The sequence below is a fragment of the Myodes glareolus genome, chromosome 2, assembly GCF_982192425.1.
Source record: "Myodes glareolus chromosome 2, mMyoGla1.1, whole genome shotgun sequence".
Classification (NCBI taxonomy): Eukaryota; Metazoa; Chordata; class Mammalia; order Rodentia; family Cricetidae; genus Myodes; species Myodes glareolus.
In genome coordinates this window covers 49,261,618-49,283,734 of record NC_142027.1, presented here as the reverse complement: position 1 = coordinate 49,283,734, position 22,117 = coordinate 49,261,618, and the positions used below count along the sequence as shown (strand labels likewise).

At 41.1% G+C, this 22,117-nt stretch overlaps 1 protein-coding gene across 3 annotated transcripts in view; it reads left to right on the top strand.

The window, feature by feature from the left end:
• The first annotated feature begins 6,515 nt into the window (after positions 1 to 6,515).
• The window catches only part of Gap43 (growth associated protein 43), a 92,117-nt gene continuing 76,515 nt past the window's right edge, over positions 6,516 to 22,117 (top strand). For 2 of the 3 annotated variants that reach the window (XM_087900122.1, XM_087900125.1), the window contains exon 1: positions 6,972 to 7,053. In XM_087900122.1, the coding sequence (XP_087756248.1) occupies positions 6,979 to 7,053 (75 nt within the window). In that variant the 5' untranslated portion in view covers positions 6,972 to 6,978. Of the gene's footprint in view, positions 6,781 to 6,971; positions 7,054 to 22,117 lie in introns of those variants that run through there. The other variant, XM_087900130.1, reaches the window with a different exon arrangement.

The window sequence follows — 22,117 nt, the reverse complement described above, 5'->3', positions numbered from 1 at the left end:
TTTCAAACTTCCTACTTCATCTCCATAACTACGTTACCTCCTCATGCCTGTTCACATCTGATTATTTGTGTTCTTATTCTCCAGGCTCCCTGGGCTCTATCTCTGAATAACTTTCATTTCTTTTCGTTTCCCCTTAGATATTCTCCTGTGAGAGCAACATTGCAATGTATATAAAATATAAGATGTGTAACAGTGGGAACACATTAGGCACTTAACAAGTGACAGGTCATTTTTTTTCTACCATCGTTCCTCCTAGATCCGCATTCCTCTCATTGGGTCTCACTGTATCTTTCTCTACATTCCATATTACACGATATCACCACAGGAGTTCCTCGAGATGCTACCATTTCCGGCCTTAGTTCTAATGCTTAGCTCTAGTAAGAGTTGAATGTATATCTCAAAAATCTATGTCCAACTTCTAATTTCTATGACCAGAAACCATGACCTAATTTTTTTGGAGGGGTGCCTTTGTCGATATAATTGAGGATCTCAAGAGAAGACCATCTAGATTTAGGATGAACCCTAAATTCAGAAACAGGTACACTGTACAAGGAAACTGAAACACACAGAAGGGATGTCCACATGAGGATGAAGGATGAAGGGATGCAGTTTCAGCTTCAAACAAAGCCACAGGCTGACTCCGTCCACCAGAAGAGGGTCTAGAATGAACTATTCTTCCATGCCTCCAAAACAAACATGCCCTCATATACACTGATTTGGGATTTCTGGGCTGAAGAAATGTGAGAGGAAAAAAAATGTGGAAATTTGTTATGGCAGGCTTAGAAAGCAAATATACCCTCTTTATTTGATATTTTTAAAATGAATTTTATTTCTTAACTGATACATAAAAAAAAATTGGGCCAGGCAGTGCTGGTGCACACCTTTAATCCCAGCACTCAGGCGGTAGAGGCAGGTGGATCTCTGTGAGTTTGAGACCAGCCTGGTCTACAGAGGGAGTTCTAGGGCAGCCAAGTCTAGGGCAGCCAAGGACAGAGAAATCCTGTCTCATAAAACAAAACAAAACAAAACAAAAACACAAAAACTCCTGCAGAACCATGGAATTTTATAACAGATGTATATATTGTATAGTGTTCAGTTCTTCCTTTTGAACTATTTTTTTATGCCTTCATTGTGAAAATTGTCATAAGAGTCCCTACTGGCTTTTTGAACTGTTCAGAAGAGTTATGTTTTCTTGAGCCACTTAATTGTAGGCGTAATGCCCCAGCATCAGAACTCACTGATTAACTTTCCTTAACCCCTGCCCCCAGCCTCTGGTAACCACTGTTGTACTCTCAGTTTCTGGGAGACCAATATTTATCAGATGGATCAGGTCCTACAGATGAGTGATCATCTGTGCCAGTTGTCTCTCTGTGCCTTATCTGAATTATTATTTTTGAAAATATCTCTCTCTCTCTCTCTCTCTCTCTCTCTCTCTCTGTGTGTGTGTGTGTGTGTGTGTGTGTGTGTGTGTGTGTGTGATATAGGCTCACATCATGAAGGTCTTGTGGAGGTCAGACGACAACTTTGAAGAATCAGTTCTCTCCTTCCACCTTGCCCTTCTTTCTGCTATGCTGTGTATTCCAGAAAGCCTGCAAACATCCAGATCATTTTTCTATCTCTGCTTCCTGTCTGTCTGCAGGAGTACTAGCATTATAGATGTGTGTGCCACCATACCCAGATTTTTACATCTAGATTCTGGTTATCAAACCCAAGTTGACAGGCTTGTTCAGCAAGTGTTTTTACCTGCCGAGCCACCTCACGGGCTGTTTAGTTGCCTCTTTAAGACACCTGGATTCAGTCTACCCTTCCAGACTTGTCTCTTACTATTACTACTATCATCTGTCTGTAGAATGACAGCCCCTCAATCATGCGGTCACTATCTGCACTTTGTCTTTTCTAATAGCATCTTTCCCCTTTATCTTAGACAGGTTTCCGCTTGCTGTACTGAATGAAACTCAAAAACCAAAAGTTAGTTAGGGAGGAAGGGGTTTCTTTGGCTTATATTTCCACATCGCAGTCTGTAAGGAAGGAGGTTAGTATAGGAACTCAAAAAGGGCAGTAACCTGAAGGGCAGGAGCTGATGCTGAGGCCATGGAGGAGTGCTGTTTACTGGCTTGCTCAACCAGCTTTCTTATAGATCCCAGAACCACCAGACCAGGAATAGCACCATCCACAAAGGAGGTCACTAATTAAGAAAACACACTATAGCTGTATTTCAGGGAACATTTTCTCCCAATTGGGGTTCTCTCCTTTCAGATGACTCTAGATTGTGTTTAGTTAACATAAAACTAACCAGAACAATCTAGCTTAAACTCATGGTGTCTTCTCTCATTGTCCAAATTCTAATCATGCAATGAAAACCCTAATCCTCACTACATATTTTCTATTCTGATTGTGTAGAGCACACATCAGACATCTAACCAAGTTTTGTTTGAATAACATTTGTTTTGCCTTTTACATGTGTGTGAATCTCCCTGAGGGTAGTGTGCTTTTTACAACTTCTAAAATATGAATGACAAAGATGAAGTCAGCTGGCCTTGGTTTAGAATGCAGGTGTTGTCACTAGCAGGTGTTGTGCACATTCCCATTCATATGTTAAAAGTGAACCCATTGCTCTTCAGGATGACTGTATTCTGGTATGGGATCCTTAAAAAGATAATGAGTTTAAAGGGAGGTTTTAGGGATACCCTAATCCAGTCTGATTAGCATCCTTATAAGAGGGAAGACTTACCCACAAAGAAGCAGCAAGAGGGCAGCCATGTGCAAATTTAGAAAATCGAAACAGACACAGCACCTGTAGCTCGCAGAGAAAGTCAAGTGTGTCAGCACTTTGACCTTGGATTTCCAATCTCCAGAACTGGTGAAGACTGTGATTTTTAAACCACCTCAGTACTCTGTTGTAAATGTCCTAGTAAGCTAATACAGAAGGTAAAGGGAGTAAGACTCACAGTTTAGAATCAGCAAAGGAATAAGACCAATGTGTTTTTCATGATGGTACCCTCTTCTCTTAAATACTAGCCTTATGTCTCAATTGTTTGGCAGGGGATTTTCCTTAGTGCTTGATCCCCTCTGCCTCCCCCCCCCCCCCCCGCTCTAATCTCTGTTAACCACCATCGTAGTCTCAGTTTCTATGAGATCAATATTTATCTGGTCTTACATGTGAGTGAGCATATGTACTATTTGTCTTTCTGGGCCTGACTTATTTTAGTGATATCTAGTCTCATCTACATTGTTGCAAATTATAGTATTTCACTCTTTCGATTATTCAAGTCTTTAAAAAATAATTTATTTAATAGTATTTGTGTGTGTGCCTGTGCGCGCGTGCGCGCGCGCGCACACACACACACGTACAAGTGCATAGGCACTATTGGCTTATTCTGAAAACAGAGTAATTTTAAAGCAAAGATGAAGGAGATCTGACAATGGAAACAGGAATCTAGCTTCCCAACACCACCCTCTTCTTCCAGAGCCTGCAAATTGACTGATCATTGTATGAGTTGATTTGTTAGCCTAAAAGTTACAATTATTAGGTGTGAGGTTCAAAGTCATACATAGGCTGAAAATAGTGATAAAGGAATAAAAACAGAGTAGTCACCCAGAAAAAAAATGAGGGTAACCACCCTAGCTATGATATTTTCTTATTATGTGTGCTCACATATGTTCTGCTGCTGCCTTGTTTTTTATTTGTTTTGATTTGGATTTTTTTTGTCACTATTTTGGTTTAAAATCAGATCAAGGTGTGTGGTTTTTTGTACTGTTTCTTTTCTTCCCCATTTGTTTGCCAGCCCAAAATGTCCATGGCTTAGACAGGAAGTGAGGAGGATGTCTTGGAATTGATTTCATAGCTTACAAACTCAGCTTCCGAGCCTGAGTTCCTCTTTGGGAACTAACTTTTAGAGGGTCCGGGGCAATATGTAGTATTCCAGTCCAGGGAAAGGCTTTCAAAACAACCAGGGTTCTGCACACTGAAGCAAGAGAGTGATTAAAGAGCTGCCATTTGGTTAGGAATGCACCAAGGTCTACCTGGGGTAGAAGTATCAGTTTGTTCTCCATGGCTTTTGAGATAAGGGTTGGACCTTGACTAAGGCTCATTTCAACACAAAATCTACATAGGTTAACTGCTAAGAACTAGAAACAATGATGCACACTGCCATTGTGCAGTGATGGAGTCTCAGGTAAGCGAATCAAAGATCTTAACTTCTCTTAGTCTTTCAATCCCATCAAAATGAGATGCAGGGTGTCTCCATGCCACTGACAATCAGACAAAATAAGTTATAGAAGCTGATGAGGAAAGCGATGCTACAGCTTTGGATTATCATACTCAGTTACAGCGAAGTTTATCCATACCCTTGTCTGATTTTGACTGTTCGCTTTTGTGACTGCATTATTCCACAGTGCTTCTCAAGTTTCTTCCCACAAATAAAACAGGAAAGAAAGCACAAGGGGAGGGCTGAGGTGGTGGAGCACATGAACAGAGAAAGAAAATGATCTTATCGCTGGAGTAATACCTGTTTTAGTGGTTAAAGGAAGCTGCTTCTTCCTCTGTGCCCCAGAACTGCTTCCTTTCTTAGGTGCTTTCCACCACTAGAAGGGGGAATCCTAATCCATAACTTTAATGCCTACATTAAGTCATTTCTCATGCATTCTCTGCCTCTCCTATCACTTTTAGCCAGGAAAGCTGGTTTTGAAGACTCAGCTCTGACAGGGATTATCACAAAGTTAAAAAGATACTAAACCCAGAATGTGCCTTTTATTTTGTTTTGTTTGTTTGTTGTGTTGTGTTTTTTGAGACAGGGTTTCTCTGTAGTGTTGGGGCCTGTCCTGGAACTTCTCTGTAGACCAGGCTGGTCTCAAACTCACAGAGATCCTCCTGTCTCTGTCTCCCAAGTGCTGGGATTAGAGGCCTGTGCCACAACAGCTCGGCTATGTGTCTTCTTTTTTAAAAAAAAATCATAAAATATGAAAACTGAGAAACAAACTGGGGGGAAAGGACCAGGTGGCTTGGAGCTAACGCAGGTCATTCTCAGAGAGAACTCTTGGGGTAATTTCTAACCATTATCTTCGTCTCTTCACCACCTCTGGTCATCTTTCTGAGATGGTCCATTTTAAGAGGCATATCCCTTGGTGTACTGAGTTTCTAAGGCACCCAACGGTGCTGAAGTATGCATGATAACAAGCTGTCTGGCTGCTGTCTGTTAAACAAGTTTATGTCTAGAAGGGAGAAGAAACAATATGAGCCATTTAATTAGAGGTGCTTGTCATCACTAATGAACAAGGAACAATTCGGGAAGTTTCTTTGACGCAGTCACCTAGACATGTCATCAACATTTCAGAAAAGTTGCTGCCTGTTAGACTGCTGTGACCGAGAGTGGCTCCAGTAAGCCTTTGTGCATTGCATTTCACCCTATAACATGTTGGCAAGGACTGGGATTATTATTTCCATTTTACAGGTAAGGGATTCTCCAATCCAAACAACACCAAATGTCTAAAATTTGCCAACTACAAACTTACAACTCACATAGTTTCCCCCAAGACAAGGAAGGCACTAGAACGAACTGATGCAGGCTTCAGGGTGTGCATCTTTGCTCAAGATAGAGCTTACCAGTATCCATTGTGCTCAAATGGCACACCATCACTGTCAATGTTATACAACCCTGCCATTCACGTACACTCAGCTTTTGTGGTAAAATTAGAAGGAACTGCAATTGTCAAATAAGCTCGAGTGCCTAAGTAAAAAACCCACTATGTGATTTTAGATATGGATGCTAATTCCTAGACAATAGTTATTTCCACTTTCAAATCCTGAGAATGCTTAAGCGCTGTGTGTCTGCGCACACGTGTGTGCTGACTGTGTATTGAAGCATAGATGACTTAAGTTTGTGCACGTCTAAGCTTATTGTATGTATGCATTTAGGTTACATAAATAAAAACAGTATTTTTGAGGAAACTGAACCTCCATGATTACCAACTGCACATAAAATCTAAATGGCAGCTATAAGTTACGTATGTCTAGCTCCTCCCTGCATGCTTGTTCTTATAGTCCTGGAAAAGAGGAGAGGTAGGAAAGAGACACAAGTATTCCTCAGGCCCCACTTCCCTAAAACATGTTCATCCACTCTCTCTACCAGTCTGGAATATCCTTCTCTGCCCCCACCCCATAGCCCTCCCAAGGCAGTGCGAAAGTCGGTGGGTAATTGGGTCCAGATTGGAGGTGTTTAAATATTCATGAGGCTGGCAGGGGACTGGGAGGGGGCGACTGTCTAGAATGGGGGTAGGGGCTACGGGAAGTGATTAGTCACTGAAAGCTAGTGAACATTTCTGAGAAAGGGACCCAGAGAGAAGGAAGAAAAAAGATAGATTGGGTGGGGAGTGGAGGAAAAAAAAGAGAGAGAAAAAAGGAGAGAGGAAAGAGAAAGAAGGAGGGAGGGAGGGAAGGAGAGGAGAGGAGGAGGAGGAGGAGGAGGAGGAGGAGGAGGAGGAGGAGAGAGAGAGAGAGAGAGAGAAAGAGAGAGAGAGAGAGAGCATGTGCGGTGAGCAATAGCTGTGGACCTTACAGTTGCTGCTAACTGCCCTGGTGTGTGTGAGGGAGAGAGAGGGAGAGAGAGAGAGAGGGAGGGAGGAAGGGAGGGAGAGCGCGCTAGCGCGAGAGAGCGAGTGAGCAAGCGAGCAGAAAAGAGGTGGAGAGGGGGGGAACAAGGAAAAGAGGAGGAAAGGAGAGGAGGCAGGAAGAAGGCCGGGGAAGATACCACCATGCTGTGCTGTATGAGAAGAACCAAACAGGTAGAGCTAAAGATTTTTTACTTCTTGCTGTTGTGAAATTGCCAGAGTACAGTATTTCCTTGTAAAAGGCAGAATTTTTTTTTTTTTTTAAAAAAACTGTTTCTGCCCTGGCATGGTGCTCTGGTTTCCTTAGCATATGGTAACTGATGGTTGCATCCCAGCTTTATTCTTTTCTGTCTTTCATGCTTTGGTTTTGGAATGCTGATACTAATTAGGATGAGGGTAGAGAAATATGCCGGCTTGGCTGGAAATACGATTCCCTCTCGCCTATTAGTAAGTGCATAGCGGCTAGGTCTCTGGTTTTGAGGGTGTGGATGTGAAAAGGGGTGTGGGGACAATGTGGGCTCTATGTCCGAGATAAGAAAGCTATCCTTTATATTATTTGTGAAAAAGCGTGCTTGAGGGAATTATCATCACGGTTGAGCATTGCCTGTTCTGTGATTCAATTTTTCTCACATGTGCTGCGGAAGATACCTGGTTTCGAGCTCGCAGGAGCTTTAAAGGGGAGCAGGTAAATGTGGAAAAAACATGTGAAGGTTTTATTTCTTTATTTAATGAATGAATGAAACTCTTTGGGAGATTTTTATTTTTAAAGAGAGCCTTAAGACAACAGGGGTTGGGGGATAGCTGGCTGTGCCGAGGGGAAAATCCCCTTCCTAAGATCAGAGGCGGATTGTGCGCCAGCTGGTCCGGGAAGAGGGTGGACCACGCCCCTAGGAGCTTTGAGCAGAGACGGGATGGGAAAGGCAAGCCGGTATTACCTGTTGGAAACCGGGGCTTTTCTCTTTCCCCCTTCCCGCGAGTCTTTCCTTACATTCGCAATGACCAGAGGTGTGCTAATATCCCGGAGGATAAGCGTGGTGACTCCCAACCATCGGGATCAGGGTCGCGTCCAAGACAAGCCAGAATCCCAAGCTCCCCTCCCCCACTGCCTAGATTTCCCCCCCCCCTTCATTTCAAATTGCTCACTTATTTCTTGAAAGACATTTTGAAACTTAATCGGGGTGAGGGTGGAGAGAAGTGAGAAGCTGGGTATTCTGCAGTAACCCACAGCGCTGCAACCCTCCCCAAACGCAGTCTCCAAACATCCCTAAGGGCGCATTTGAGTGGTTTTTGGAGAAGGTTAGGAAGAGAAATGGGTGTGGGGTCTATGTGCCAGTGTGCACACTGTGGGGCGGGGTGGGGTGGCAGTCGTGGTTGAAGAACCCCTCTGCAAACGGATTGCCTTCGGGGTGGGGTACAAGAGGGGGATTTGGTTTTATCGTCGTGCAGGTACTGGAAATTGGGCAATTTGTTAAACACTCTGAATCCAAAGCGGGTGGAGGAGAGTGCAGAGGAAACAGCCTTTCAGCCTGGCCACATGTAGCCAGCGCCCTGGAAGGAGGGGTGGGGAGTGAGGATGAAGAAGGTAGAGGAAAAGAGGTATAAGCAGAATGTCCAAGTAGTTAGAGGAGAAGCAAGCCCCAAACAAACAAACAAATGTAAGTACTTGGTTGTGAAGGGATGCATGGTGAAAAGTCTGTCAAGGCGGGGCAAAGGGTGCTGCTGGCTGTATCCCTCTTGGTTCCAGAAACTGCTGCTTCCATTGGAACATTTGTAAAACATTTATTCCCGTGTCTTCCTTCATTTTTAATATATAAATGTAACAGGTACAGGTGCCAGGATTAAACACACCCACAATAAATAAATAAATAAATAAATAAATAAATAAATCTCTAAGAGGATTGCACTGACCAGCTGGTGAAAGAAAATTTAGGAAGGTGGAGCCTTGAGGAAATCAATTCTATTCATTTTAAAGGCTTGAATTTTTTGGGGAAAAAAAAAAGTGTGCTGGTTGACAGCTTGTTCCCACCCTATTTTTATGCATGGTAGTATGGGAGTATCCACACTTCTCCTTCAGTAAAGGGAACCAAGCGTGGTTTTTTAGACAGGGAATTGGAGCTAAAGGAATTCCCTCCCCAAATGAGGACAGCTGCTTTTACTGGCTCTATCTCACAGACAGCCTGGAGCACTCACTCTGGTGTGCAAAGTGATGAAGATGAAATTGTGTGTTTAGGGACTTGTAGGAATTTGCATGTAAATGCAGAGAGCACATGCACACTTCCCATGCAACCATCATGCAAGCGCTCTGTATGGATTCCATATGCCTGCCTGTGTTTTAGTATCACTGATGCAAAGGGGGAAATGGAATGTATAGAAACGGTCCTTTTCATCCACACGTTTTATAAATAGGTTCTAGGGCATGAAATGGTTATGTGTCCTATGTAATAATGTTATGTGTCATTTGCATAAGTCAGTATTTAAGATATCATTAAACCAGACAGAAGGAAATGGTGTCTTCAGGGCGTGGGCTCATATTACACTGACTGACATTTATATAGTGTGGATCCTTAAGCCTCATGCAGGTTTTCTGCTTGTGGGTGAAAAGATCCTCTCTCATTCCAGGAAGAATTTAAGGGTCTCATTTCTTCTTCTGAAAGGTGTTTATCCATTCTATTTCTTAGTAGGGACTAAAACAAGGGTACAAACCTGCAAAGGTCTAACTCTGCCACACCCATGCAATCCAGCAGCAATGTGGGAGGGGGACTGGAGGGCTTGCACTTCCTTCCTCTTCCACTTGAGCAGCACAAGCAAGCAGCCTTAGATATTTCTAAGTTGTAATACACCGTCAGTGGGTGAGAAGAACACATAAATGATCTCTATTAGCCATTACTTAGCACAGTAGATTATTAAAGCAAAAAGGAGAGAGAGGAGAGAGAGAAGACAAGGGAGTAGGCAAAGGAGGATTAAAATAAAAGAATCCTGGAGATTTTATTGGCTCATGATTTTCAAATATCTTGGGGCTTACTTTAAATAGCTCAATTACCATGCATATTGCAGACGATTAAAAACTTGCAAGGTGTGATAGTCTACAGAGAAAGAAAACTATGAGATGTTTCCTTTGTTTAAAAATAATGGCTTTATTTTGTAGCTCAAGTGTAAACATTACCCTGCAAGCTAGCAGACCAGGGTCCTCAACCCTTACCCTGCTAGTATATGCCTTTTCCCCAAGTGATAAATAAGTCTCATCTTTGAAAGACAGATCCATGCTTTAAAATTCCAGCCTTGCTGTTCCCTCCCACGAAGAGCATCAGGAGGTGTGGAGGGTACAGCTCTGCTGCTGGGTGAGGGGAACATTCTTTCTAGTAAGAGATTGAATTCCTGCTCAGACTCTCTGAGCCACACCCAGTGGCATCCAGGGACTTAGTCAATTGATTCAATGGAGGCCTTCTACTTAATATAATTAAATCTGTTTAATTTTTTTTAAATCATGGTGTCTTCCACATATTTCCAAAATTAAAGAAAAGAAATTACTTAAAATATTTTTTTTGTCTGTTTGTTTTTCCCACATCATCTGGACTTGCAGAGAACCTTCCACAGTTTGTGGTGAATTCAGAAATATGTTCATTTCTGATTATTAAAATTCAACCATGGCACATGCACAGTGACCCCTGATCCTTCATGCTAAGAGACTCCTCTGAATGTCACCCTGACCCCTGCCCACTCTACTCCTGCGAACTATGCTGAGGCAACTGAAATAAGAAAACACAGGGTTAAATTGCCTTCTTGCTGAGCTGGTGAAACTGCAGAAACCTCCTTTGATGTGGCAATGTAAAGGGCAAAGCTCCAGCTCCCCGAAAGAAAAGGTGGCCCAGGGTCTTCTGCCTCTGTCATCATGAAATTGCTTGTGACACGCCTGGGGCAGAATTAATCCACAGACTTCAGAGTTTTACTTGGTCCCATAGGGAGGAGGTAGAGGGCTTTCAGGCAATAATGGAGCTATGTGTTAACTCATTGTATTCCCACTCTATACCACCCCTCCCTGACGCTGGTCATACTGACTTCAAGACACACACCTTCTATGAATAGCTTAAGAAATGCATCCCTCTCAAAGTTCAAGAGAAGGTAACCATTTAACTCCTGCACGTCGCTGCTAATTCTAAGAGTGTGCCACTTATTTAAAAGGAAGAAAAGAGGAAGGGGAGTGATTACACCAGAGCCTTGCCTCTTGGATTTTGAGTGTAGACAGGTTGTCCCTGTGCCACGGCCTTGAACTCTTTATAGAGATCCCTGGAGAGCACCATGTGGTGAGTCCTACTTTCTGCCTCTTAGAGACTCAGACACCTTGAATGGATCACATCACCTGAGTTTTGTCTCTTCCTGTCACGGGGATGGGAAAACAAGCCAGTCAACCAAAGAACTAAGCAAATAGCCCCACCCCCTTTACCTCTAAAGGCTTTATAAGGATTTTCTCTTATCTGGACAGGGCAGCTCGCCCCCCCCCCCCCCCCCCCCCCGCCAATTGTCAGGACATTACCTTGGTTTTTGTCATTAGGGATGTTACTTCTGGTCACACTGAGCTCTGCTTGGATTCTTGATCTCTCTTCTTTGTTTCCTCCAGATCTTCAACCACTCCTGCATCGCTCCCTTGAGATTTCCTCAGTTTGTAGTGCTTCACCTGCGTTTCCTGTGCTCTGTGGATGTGTCCTGTCTCTTCTGTTTGCAGAGTCTCCTGACCCTGCATCCCCGTTTCTAGAGTGCTCCTTCTCCCCTTCCTTTCAGAACAAAGTTTCTAGGAGCATCCCCAGTTCATGCTCTTCTCTGCCACTCACCACTCACTATTCTTCTCCCAGCTATAGAGGCCTCTGCTCCCATGATTCCACTGACACAGGGTACCATTTCAGGTGAGCTATTAGTTTACATCTTACTTGTTTCCCATTGCTCTGCCTTCTCACTGTGCTTCCCTGATAGTTCTCCCAATCCCCCTTCTCCTCAGGCAGGACCTATTAAAACTCCTCTGATGGACAATTTTACTTCCCCAGCCACTCAAGGCCAATGGCTTCCCATCTGTTCTTTGGTTCTTTCCCACGTCACCCCATTCATTAATCCCAGAGAAACACATCCACATTCAGAACTTCATTCCCGTCCTGCAATTCTGAGATGTCCATCTTTACCTCCTGGTCTATAGATACCTTGAAGTGTTTTTAGAGAGACCCCCAGTTTCTCCTGTGTCTTTGGCACCAGGTATCCTCTGCTTTGGGCTGCCCTTGGATTTCCTACTCCATTGCACTAGTACTATCCATCTAGCTTCAGAGCTCTAGAAACCTAGGATGTGTCCCAAATGTGGTCCTTTATTTCAACTCCTACAGTCAGCTACAGAATCTTTTGACTGCAGCTAAAAAGACTTGGGATTCATTCTTTGCTCTTCAACATTTACTTGTTTGTATAAATAATCTGGCTCAGTCTCTTCGCTACCTTTCACCTGGCCTAAGGCAATAGCTGCCCATGTGAGTCCCTAGTTCCACAGGCTCTCTCTCTTCATTCTTCCAGTCAACGCAGAAGCTATCTTTACCTGATGTAAATCTGGTCACACTAATTTCCTCATTAAAATTCTAGAATGTCTCCCCGATGGCTACAAACCATTAAACAACCCTTCAGGATGCATGGCATGATCTGGTATTGCCTCTCTTCATAAGGCCATCCTTAAATACTTCCTGTCTCACATCTCACTCTTTTGCTTACTTTACACTTTTTACTTAGCCTGGAAAATTTCCATTTCCCTCATAAGAGTTAGCTTCTATTAATGAATTTTTATCTACTATTGTGATAACCATATTGCACTTTGAACTATGTCCATTATCACTTATTGTACGATCTAGTGTTCAATATGTGTGTGTGTGTGTGTTCACACTGTCAGCTTCTTGTGAAAATTGATGAAATTTTATCCATTCTCCATCTTTACTAATTATCACACTGTCTAGTCCCCGAGTGAATACTTTGAACTATGAATGGTCTGCTTGCCAAACACATATGGAACTAGACGTTCAGTCTTGTCACAAGTTGTGACATATTCAAATGAATAGAATCACTAGTAGATTTTAAGGAAGCTACTGACATGTAATTTTAAAGTGGAATTCATCTTCGTTGACTATTGCTACAAACTTATAGATGTGGCAACTGTCTGATTTTTGTGCAAACAGGCACAAAATTATCCCTCGTATACACTGCATTTCTCCAAACTGCCTTAGCTGGCTGGAGCTATCTGGAGACTTCCTTACCTAGTGCCCAACACCAGGCCTATCGTAGGATGTGAAGAATCCTAGTCTAGATTTGGCTAGTAAATTCTTACAGCTCCACAAGGCCTTTCTTTGGAGCCTGGTGTACTCATGATCCTTGCTTTGTTCTACAGATATCCTTACAGACTTCATGTCCATCTTCTGCTGCTCACAGCTGCTTTATTTACTTAGTGGGTAGTGTTAGCCTATGTTGAAGAGTAAATGATCAATAATTATTTTTATCTACATTTGAACTTTGTTCTTCTATGTGAAGTACATAAATTATATTATCTATCAACATCCATCTTGTGTAGAGCTGAAGGGAGGGTGAAGAGTAAGAAATCTCTTAACGTTGTGCTAAACATGGAGGAATCAAATCATTTGAATCTTTCCCAGTTTTGAACAGGCTTTAGGGGTTTGGGTCTTGGTGCAAGCCTATGACATCCAGTATGGAGAAGATTGCAACTACATATGTCCATGATTTCAAGGGCTGTATTCCCATGAACTTAGTTGGGATGCCTTTGAGAGAAGAAACAAGATAAAAAATGTTTGTAGGTGAAGTTTGTGTTTCATTGGCAAAGATGGATGGTATTTCTCAACCCTGATGTCCTTGTCCTATATCCTACTAAATGTTGTACACATTTCTAGCTTAGGATTTTCTTACCCACCCCCTTCCAATGCAAATGAAGTTTTTCAGAGTAGTACATCAGTTTCTGCTAGTGCTTGGTATTAAGGACTAGTAAAAGCTAACGTTAGTTAATAAAAAGTATATCTTGCTCAACTTTCCAATATGTGTATTAGGCAAATCAGGCCCTTTAAGGTATGCCTAACACTTGGGGACTCTCCATACATATTTACTTTATTGGATGTATGTGGGGATAGAGGACTTGTGATGGGACCTAAGAAGACATGTTCTGAAATCAGGACCATTCTTGTGTACCTATTCAGAACTGACCGTGTGTTCTGCTCAGTGCTATCGATCTTTCCAACAGGACGACTGTGGTTAAAGATACAGTTCCCTGTCTTATTTGCTGAGAGTGGCATACTTCCAGTCATTTTGGGGTTCAGCGTGGTACTGTGAATTTCTGCATTTCCAATCAGTAATTGTGTAGAGATCCTGCTTTCTTAGATGCTGTTTGTTTAATGTCCTGTTCCATGTCTTTGTAGTGGAATAAACCCCTCCCCTGGGTTCTAGACCTGGCTCTGCCAATTGCTTGTCCTGTGATCTTAGGTAAGTAACTTCATTTCTCTGAGCCTCAGTTTATTCATCTGTATTATTGGCATAATAAAAGCCCCCAAATCCTGACTCACTTTCTTTACTAGGTTGGCATGAGGCTCAAATAAAGTCATGAGAAATAAAAGTATTTCTGTAAATAATGCCTTTTTGACCCTCCTTAAAGTGTTTATGGTGCTACACAAACAAGAAGTGCCAATGCTGTCTGTCTGCATCAAAGATATATATTCTCCACATCCCCCTCCTGTTCTCTACTAAGTAAATGTTAACTACACTGACGGAGGAGATCAGAGCATATCTTTACCATTTCCTTTGAAAACCTGAGTGACAGACTTCAAATAGGCACACCCTAAAATTGTCCTTAGCTCCAAAATGCCAGGAACGTGAAAAATATCTACTATTTTCCTGTATATTGTTTTTTGCCTTTATATTCCAACTTCTCTGTGTGCTATACTTGCTGCGTGCCTCCACTCTCCCTCAACACTTCACCTCCAGACTGGCTTCTGAACATTATCAGACGAGCTGTGCTCACATTATCACATGAGGGCCCAGTCAGGCAGAAGGTAGAGGGACGGTAGGGCTGCTCTGGAGCCTGGAAATGGAGTTGCCGCCTGGTTGGAGGCCCAGCAGATTATTAGCTGGCACCATTTCCATCCACAGTAGTTTCAGGGCTTGTTGATGCACCACTAGGAAACCTTGATCAGAAGATCACAGAACCCTGAATCTTTTAAAACTCAACTCTGGATGCCTTAAGCAATCTTACAAGTGCACAGATCTCCAAGAAGGACATTGCATTTCCATTGGGTCCATAGTTAAGACTGGACTGGGATGAATTACTCATTTAACATAACACAATTTGTCCACTTTTCACACAAAGCAAAAGAATTCTGTAATACCTCCTCCACAAGAAAATGAGTTTTATATGTATTTGGAATAATTTTAAGGCTTTTCTTTTGGAGACAGGATTTATCTGTAGCTTTGAGCTTGTCCTGGAACTAGCTCTTGTAGACCAGGCTGGCCCTAGACTCAGAGATCCACCTGCCTTTGCCTCACAAGTGCTGGGATTTAAGGCATGAACCACTACTGCCTGGCTTTGAAATTATTTTAAACAAATAATCAGATCACGTTAGTGCAAAGGTTCTGACTTTCATAGAAGCCAAATGTCTAACATAAGAAAACCAACATGACACATTTTACAACAACTAGTTTTGCATAAAGGATCCCAGAAGGACTTGTAATAGAAAGGATGCTAATGATACCTAGAGCTAAGCTACTGTTCAGAAGGAAAAATTTTTACAATTATATTTATAGTTTGCTAATGGTCAATATCATCTTTAATCTATCTCTTGTCTCTATTGTTATTTATGAGTTTCTTGACTAGGTATAAGTATCAAAGTTTGACTTTAAGTGTGCATAAAAATAATCCATTAGAAGGAACCTAGAGATCCTATAAATTTGGAGAAAAAAAAAATCCAAGCCTAAAGCAACCAGGGCGGATGTGGGAACTTTAACAGCAGAAATTCACTCATGAGCCCTCTCCTTCAGGGTTTTCGTTAAAATAATTTAGTTCCCAGCACCCCAGCTTCTCTTCCTCTTTATAAAGGGATAGAAAGGAAAGAAATTAAAGGAGGAATAGGAGGGGGAGATGGAGAGGAGGGACAATGTTCTATTGATCTTGTTTGGATCAGCTACTGCCATTTGGACAATTCTTTCTGATTGTTAAAAATCCTAAGTCACAAAGTTTCTAGAAGCCCACACCTGTAAATCTAAGGAGAGAGTCAATGCTGAGAAAGATTATATATTCCCACATGCCTGTCATAGTGCAGCTACTCCGGTCCAGAAGAATTTCCCTCAGCTGTGTTGGGTCCCTACGTTCTTCTTTGGGTTGTTTCTCAGTTTTGCAGCTTCACTTACTCATAACTAGTGCTCTTTCTGTTGTTGTGATGTATCTCCCTGATGAAAAGCAACTTAGGGAGAATAGGGTTTTCTTTGGCTTATGGTTCCAGAGGAACAGAGTCTTAGTATGGGGAAGGCGAGATGACAGCCAGGAAAAGCCTGGCGATGAACAGAAGGTTGGTTGATTACATTTGCAGCCACACACAAGAAACAAAGAGAGAGAAGTGGGGAAGGCTAACCTTGAAGCTCTCCATGATGTATTTCCACAACTTCCTCAAACAACACCCACTAGGACCAAGTGTTAAATGCATGACTCAATGAGTGGCGTTTCTCATTGACACAAGTACAACACCCTTAGCATTCTAAAAGGAACCAGTTGTCTCACAGTTTACGGATTTTATAGACCTGATAAAGGTTAGAGCCACTCTCTGTACCTGGAGACAACAATCACTAGATTTCCATTGCCTTCTAGAAGCCTACACCTGACAGGTATCTTGATTCTAAGAGGAATCCTAGTTCTCATATAGTCTTGTTAACTTGGCATGGCATATCTAACTCTTCTTTTATTGTTTATAGAATCAGTTTCTGCCCAAAGATTGGGCAATAATGGGTGTAATAGAGATCTACTCAATTTATACCAGAGAAGCGCTATTCCTTGATATTAGTCATCTCATTTTGAATGTTCTTGAATTAATTCCAGCAATCATCACCATATTTATCTATTTTTAGCAAATTGGCACTTTCTAAAATATTGAGCTGTTGTCTCCATATGCACTAGCTTGCTCTAAATGTAGAATGTTGGTAATTAGCCTCACATCCATTATTTGTAATTCCTGTTCCAATAACTATTCAAAATGTTGTTTTTAAATGGAAATTGGAAAAACCCTAATATCTTCCCATTAATGACCGTGTAAAAGAGCTAGAAGAGGCAAAACCAAAAATAGCACCAACTTCACAGGTTAAGCAAATGCAAGTATCAGCTGCTTTAATCAGTGACCTTCAGGACATCTTAGCATGATGAGCCTAGGATCTAAGCTTTTACTCATCTTGGATGTGTTTGTGTGTATACATATATATGTATATATATTGTGTGTGTATATGCATATACATATGCATGTGTGATATGTGTATATACATATTAATCCATCTAAAATAATAGACGGTGAGCCAGTAAAAAACAATCTTCTTTCATTTGAGCTTCACATACTAAAAACGTTTTTCCTTTTATTTGTCTTCATCTCAGAATATACCATTCAACATTATATTTTTCCTGTCATAGGTCTCTGACTCTTCCATTCTTGGGGATGTTTTTTTAAATCTGTCAGACACATTCCTGGGTTCCCAGATCTCACCATAGAAGTAACTGCCTTTCCCCCCCTTAACTTATGAAGCCATAGCATCCTTTGCTGAAGGCTATTTGTAACGTCTTCCATACTTGTTCATTAAATCTCCTGAAAATCTTTCTCAGTGAGTGTCCAGAAAAGGGTCAGGTCATAGATAACTAAGGCCCTAATCCCCATCACAATTTATAATTAATGAATTAGTCTCCTCTCGGTGCATTAAGATGCATAACAGTTACATACCATCCTCAGAAGAGAAGAAAGTACTTTTTGTGTTATGTGGTTCAAACAAGAAATAAGTGATAAAATTAATAGTCACCAAGATTTCATGTTTCAGTAAAGCCTGTGCTTACTGGCTGCTACTTAATTTTACATTTAAGTTATCTTTCTTCCATAATTCCAATGATTTTCTTTGTTTAGAGAGCTAATTATAATTTAATTACATGTGATTTTTTTCTAAGGCTCCCCAAAATTTGATAACTATCCAGTAGTCTTCTACTGAGGTTTGCATTAACCTAGCTTGTGAATTTAAATAAATTTAATCTCTATGGTTATTTTCTCCTTTGAAGGAAAATGATCAAAAGTTTTTAGCAAAGTTGTTCCCAAGACTTCTGAAACTACAGAGTATGAATTCTGAAGAAGAAAAGCTAACCTTTCCTTGGACTGGGTCTCACTGCACTTAGTAGAGACTTAAGTTCTAGTTGTCCTTTGCTGCTTCTCATTGTCACTGTTACTGCTTTGAAAGGCTTTTCCATAGTTTAGTCTCTCCCATCCTTCCTACCCTGAATGGAGAATTTCCTCACTTGCAATGGTTTTACCCACTCTTATGGTTGGTTCTCCATGGCCATGACCCCTCCTCAGATCTCCTGTAGTGTGTGTAAAATTACCCTTGCTACTCCCCAGCACAGCCTTGTCTAATCACCACATGTGTCTATCTGTACATGATTCTCATAACTAGCTCACAAATTCTTTGAGGTTAAGATATCCAGTTGATCATCTGGCTCAAGAAACATGGATTGAAATTGATTAATATATACTCTGTGATGAATTCTGAATTAATTAGGCTCGAAGATACTGCACAAAACAAACAGAAGTTCCAGTAGAGTCTCAAAAAGACAAATGAGACTATCTTGCTTGACCTTTTTGGGATATTCAAAATTATGAACAATGCCTTCTTCCTAGAGTCAATTTTTTTGACTTTCATAATAAACATTTCTGTTGGAATTTTCCGCTGTTTTTGTTTATAAATTACCTATCCAACTTCACATTGATGGCTTCTCCTCTTTTTCTTCTTCTTTGTCTTGGTGTTACTAAGACTTTTGTCATTATTATGACTTAAGGCAGGGCACAAATGTTGTTGTCTATGGCTATACCACTCATGTGGGTTAGAGAGTCTCAGCTGGGAGATTTCCAGGCTCTCCAGTCAAACTTATTTTACAGAAGTTTGCATATAACTGTCCCTTGGAATAAGTCCTGATCTCTTAATTAAATCTCTTTCTCATCTAGTCATATAACTCATAAATTGGACACTTGAGTCTTCTCCATTATATTTCACCATTAGATGCTTGTGGGTATTCCTAGTTTCTATGAAAACAATAACAAATGAATAAAAAATTCCTTCTCTCCTTTATTCCATTTCCTACCTCCAATCTGTCTTCCTTTCTTCTCTGGTCATCCTTGACGCAATTAATCATCTATAGTAGAAACAAAAAACAGGTTACCTTTTAGTTTCTCTTCTATTCTTAATACATCTAGCAGTGTTCTTCCTTCAGAAGCCAGAATTATCTCTTTAAAAGTGTCCCTCAAAATGTGTGTCTCTGGGAGGTTTCCCCTCTACCTGTGATCAGAACCAAACTCACAGTGACTAAGGCCTTTAATTTTTATATGTTCAGGCCTTGTCTTCTTCTCTGGCTTCTTAGAATTTATTCTCCTCCTGAATCTTTGGTCACTGAATCTTTGGACTTTCTTTTAGTTTATAAAACACATCAAGTGTGGCTTCTCTCCAAGTTAGTTGTGTGTGTGGTTCCCGGGCCAAGAGTTCTCTTCCCACTATTTACTGAAAGGGTTATTTTCCTCTCGGTAATGTCTGGGTTACTTTCGACACACCACATTTCTTCTGTTATTAAGACTGTATACAATCTTAATCAGAAGGGGTATTTGTTAACTTTCTTGCCCCTAATTATCTCTTCAAGCTTCCAAGCTATCCAATTTCCATCCCAGACTTCATTGCAATTCTCTGGTCTCATTTCACCACTTTCTTCTTCCTTGCTAAACACTTTAGGTTTCTGATTAGAGTCCTCCTTCTCCTCTTTACCTACGTAACACAGTCCTGGCTGCTCACGTGTGATTATCCTCTCTCTGTTCTCTGTTCACTACTTAAACATCTGGCCCACTTTATAATATGCATTCTCACCACTGTCCCTTTTTCAACAGGAGTTCCTTTAGGGCAGGATTCATACTTCATTTTCTGGCCAGATACAGCTTTAGTTCAATGGCTGATAGGCTTTATCAAATAGGAGTTGAGTAAGCAGTTCATACAGATGAACAAATATTAGTGTCTAACACGTACTATGTGATGACACAATTTGGTTAGGACTAGGACAAAGGTTGCTGAACTCCCATTGGTTAATCATAGACACTGCCCAGTCCTGGCACAGCCCATAATAGGGCACCTAATAGATATCTCACACAGAGCTAAGACCACATAACCCTGGATTTCACCCAAGTAGGGCCAGCTGGCTGCTTCAGCAAATAACAGTCACCATTTTGTAGAGCAATCCCTTATTGTGATCAGAATGCAGTAATGCTGATACTATCAACCACTGTCTTGCTACAGATTTGCAGTCACTTTAAAATATACAGTGCTTTCCCATCCAATAATTCCGTCTGCTAAACCAAGTCCTGAGCATTCTGCCCATTCATGCCCATTCATAAGGCATCTAAAACTGTTAGTTTTGGTATTGCTTCTGTGGGATTCATGGTTCAACTTCCTGTTTATTATATGACCTATAATTGTGAATAATATATACTTTCCTAGCTTTAGTCTTTAATTTCTCCTTTGATGAATTATGTACAACAATGTTTAGTGTTGTTTTTCCTGGCCTTCATCTACTGTGACGGCATTTCTCAGAGACAGCTCTATCATTCCCAAACCCATTAACACAAGTGAAGATACTAATAGACTTCACTGGGGGATGAAAAGGATGGTCATGCCAATGCCTAGGAAGATGATGACTTCAGCATCCAATGTCTCTTACACACAGCGTTAAGGTTTCTGGGAAGTGGGGCCAGGCTTCTTCATGAAATTCTAGTAAGGAGAAACATACCCTTTTATTTGTGAAAATCGGTTCTGAGAATCACAGAGGAAGATGAATGACCCACAAACTTAGGAAACTAGACTATTTTTTTTAACTAAAAGCTAACTGACATAGAGAACAAATCTTTTATATTTTTGTCTGCATTGGAAGCTAATACTTGTTAAAAATTATCCCCTCAGGAAACAATAGTGGAAATTTTAAACCAATAACTATAAAATTAGAAAGCTCCAAACCAACCAGTTTTGGAATATACTGCACATGGAAGTCAAATTTGGCAAGAACCAAAAGAATATCATTTTCCTGTTCAGAGAGCAAATGATTACAGGAAAAGCAATATAAAGCCGATTTAAGCTGAAAAAACTGTGAGTCACCTTTCTCTGTTGTGCGTCTTTATTTTGGTAATTGTGTGGGAGGTGGAGAAGATGCTTGTGTTGCTCGGGTTGCTGAGAGAGTAGATTAGAGAGGAATTTAATGTTGGAGGAATTTTTTTGCTGAGACAAACCAGTCAGGGATAAAACCACAAAGAGTCACTTACAGGAGAAAGTTTAATTTTTTTCCAGTGACCGACTCCACATGCCTCCACTTCCTGTCTTTACAGAGCATTCCTTCGGGTGATTTTCACAGCATAATTCTTTGATGCAATAGAAAACTACTAGCAAATCAGGGCTCTGGACTCCACAATTGATGTTTGCCTTGATCAGCATACCACAGAGTCAGGCTGCAGGAGTTGCTCAATGATTTACACCTGGGAAATGATCATGTGATGCCCCAGGAATAGCCAACAAATCAGAATTTCAGTTAAATTACCCTTAAGATGAATTCTGTGGGACTCAGAAGGGAGTTCTCTAGGATCCCAGTGACGTTTCAGCAGGTCTGTGTTGATGCAAGAAAATCTGATGGGACTAGGGAATAACAATTAGTTCTTGGTACCTTTCTTACAAATAAACTGTTAAAAATTCTAATCTTAAAACTGATACTGTTTCCTGAACTGAAATGCTTTTCCTCCACTCTGTGCAACATGGTTCTACATGCAAAGATTCCATTGAAATGTCACCCATTTAATTAAATCACTTCTGGTCCTTCCACACTCCGTTTGCTGCTCCATGCCCACTCTCTGTAATCACCTCCATTGCAATTTATGTTTTGTCAATGTCTGGTACCTTTTCAGATTACATTCCATTTCAGTTTTAAGATCAGTAGTGTTTGTATTCTTTAACAATTTTCTAAATGTAAAGAATGAATTTTGGTCATTTTCAACCCCCATTACCCTCCCTCTTTCCCTCTCTCTCCCACTGAAACCCTCCTGTCTTCCTTACAGTAATCTTCTCAGTAATCTCAGAATTCACCAATTGGCAAGAAGCCGGCCATCAATCCCTGTGAGGCTGTCAGTGTCTGTGAGCCCTCTTGTTTCTCTTCACACACTGGGTTTATAAGCACATGAACGACCACACCCAG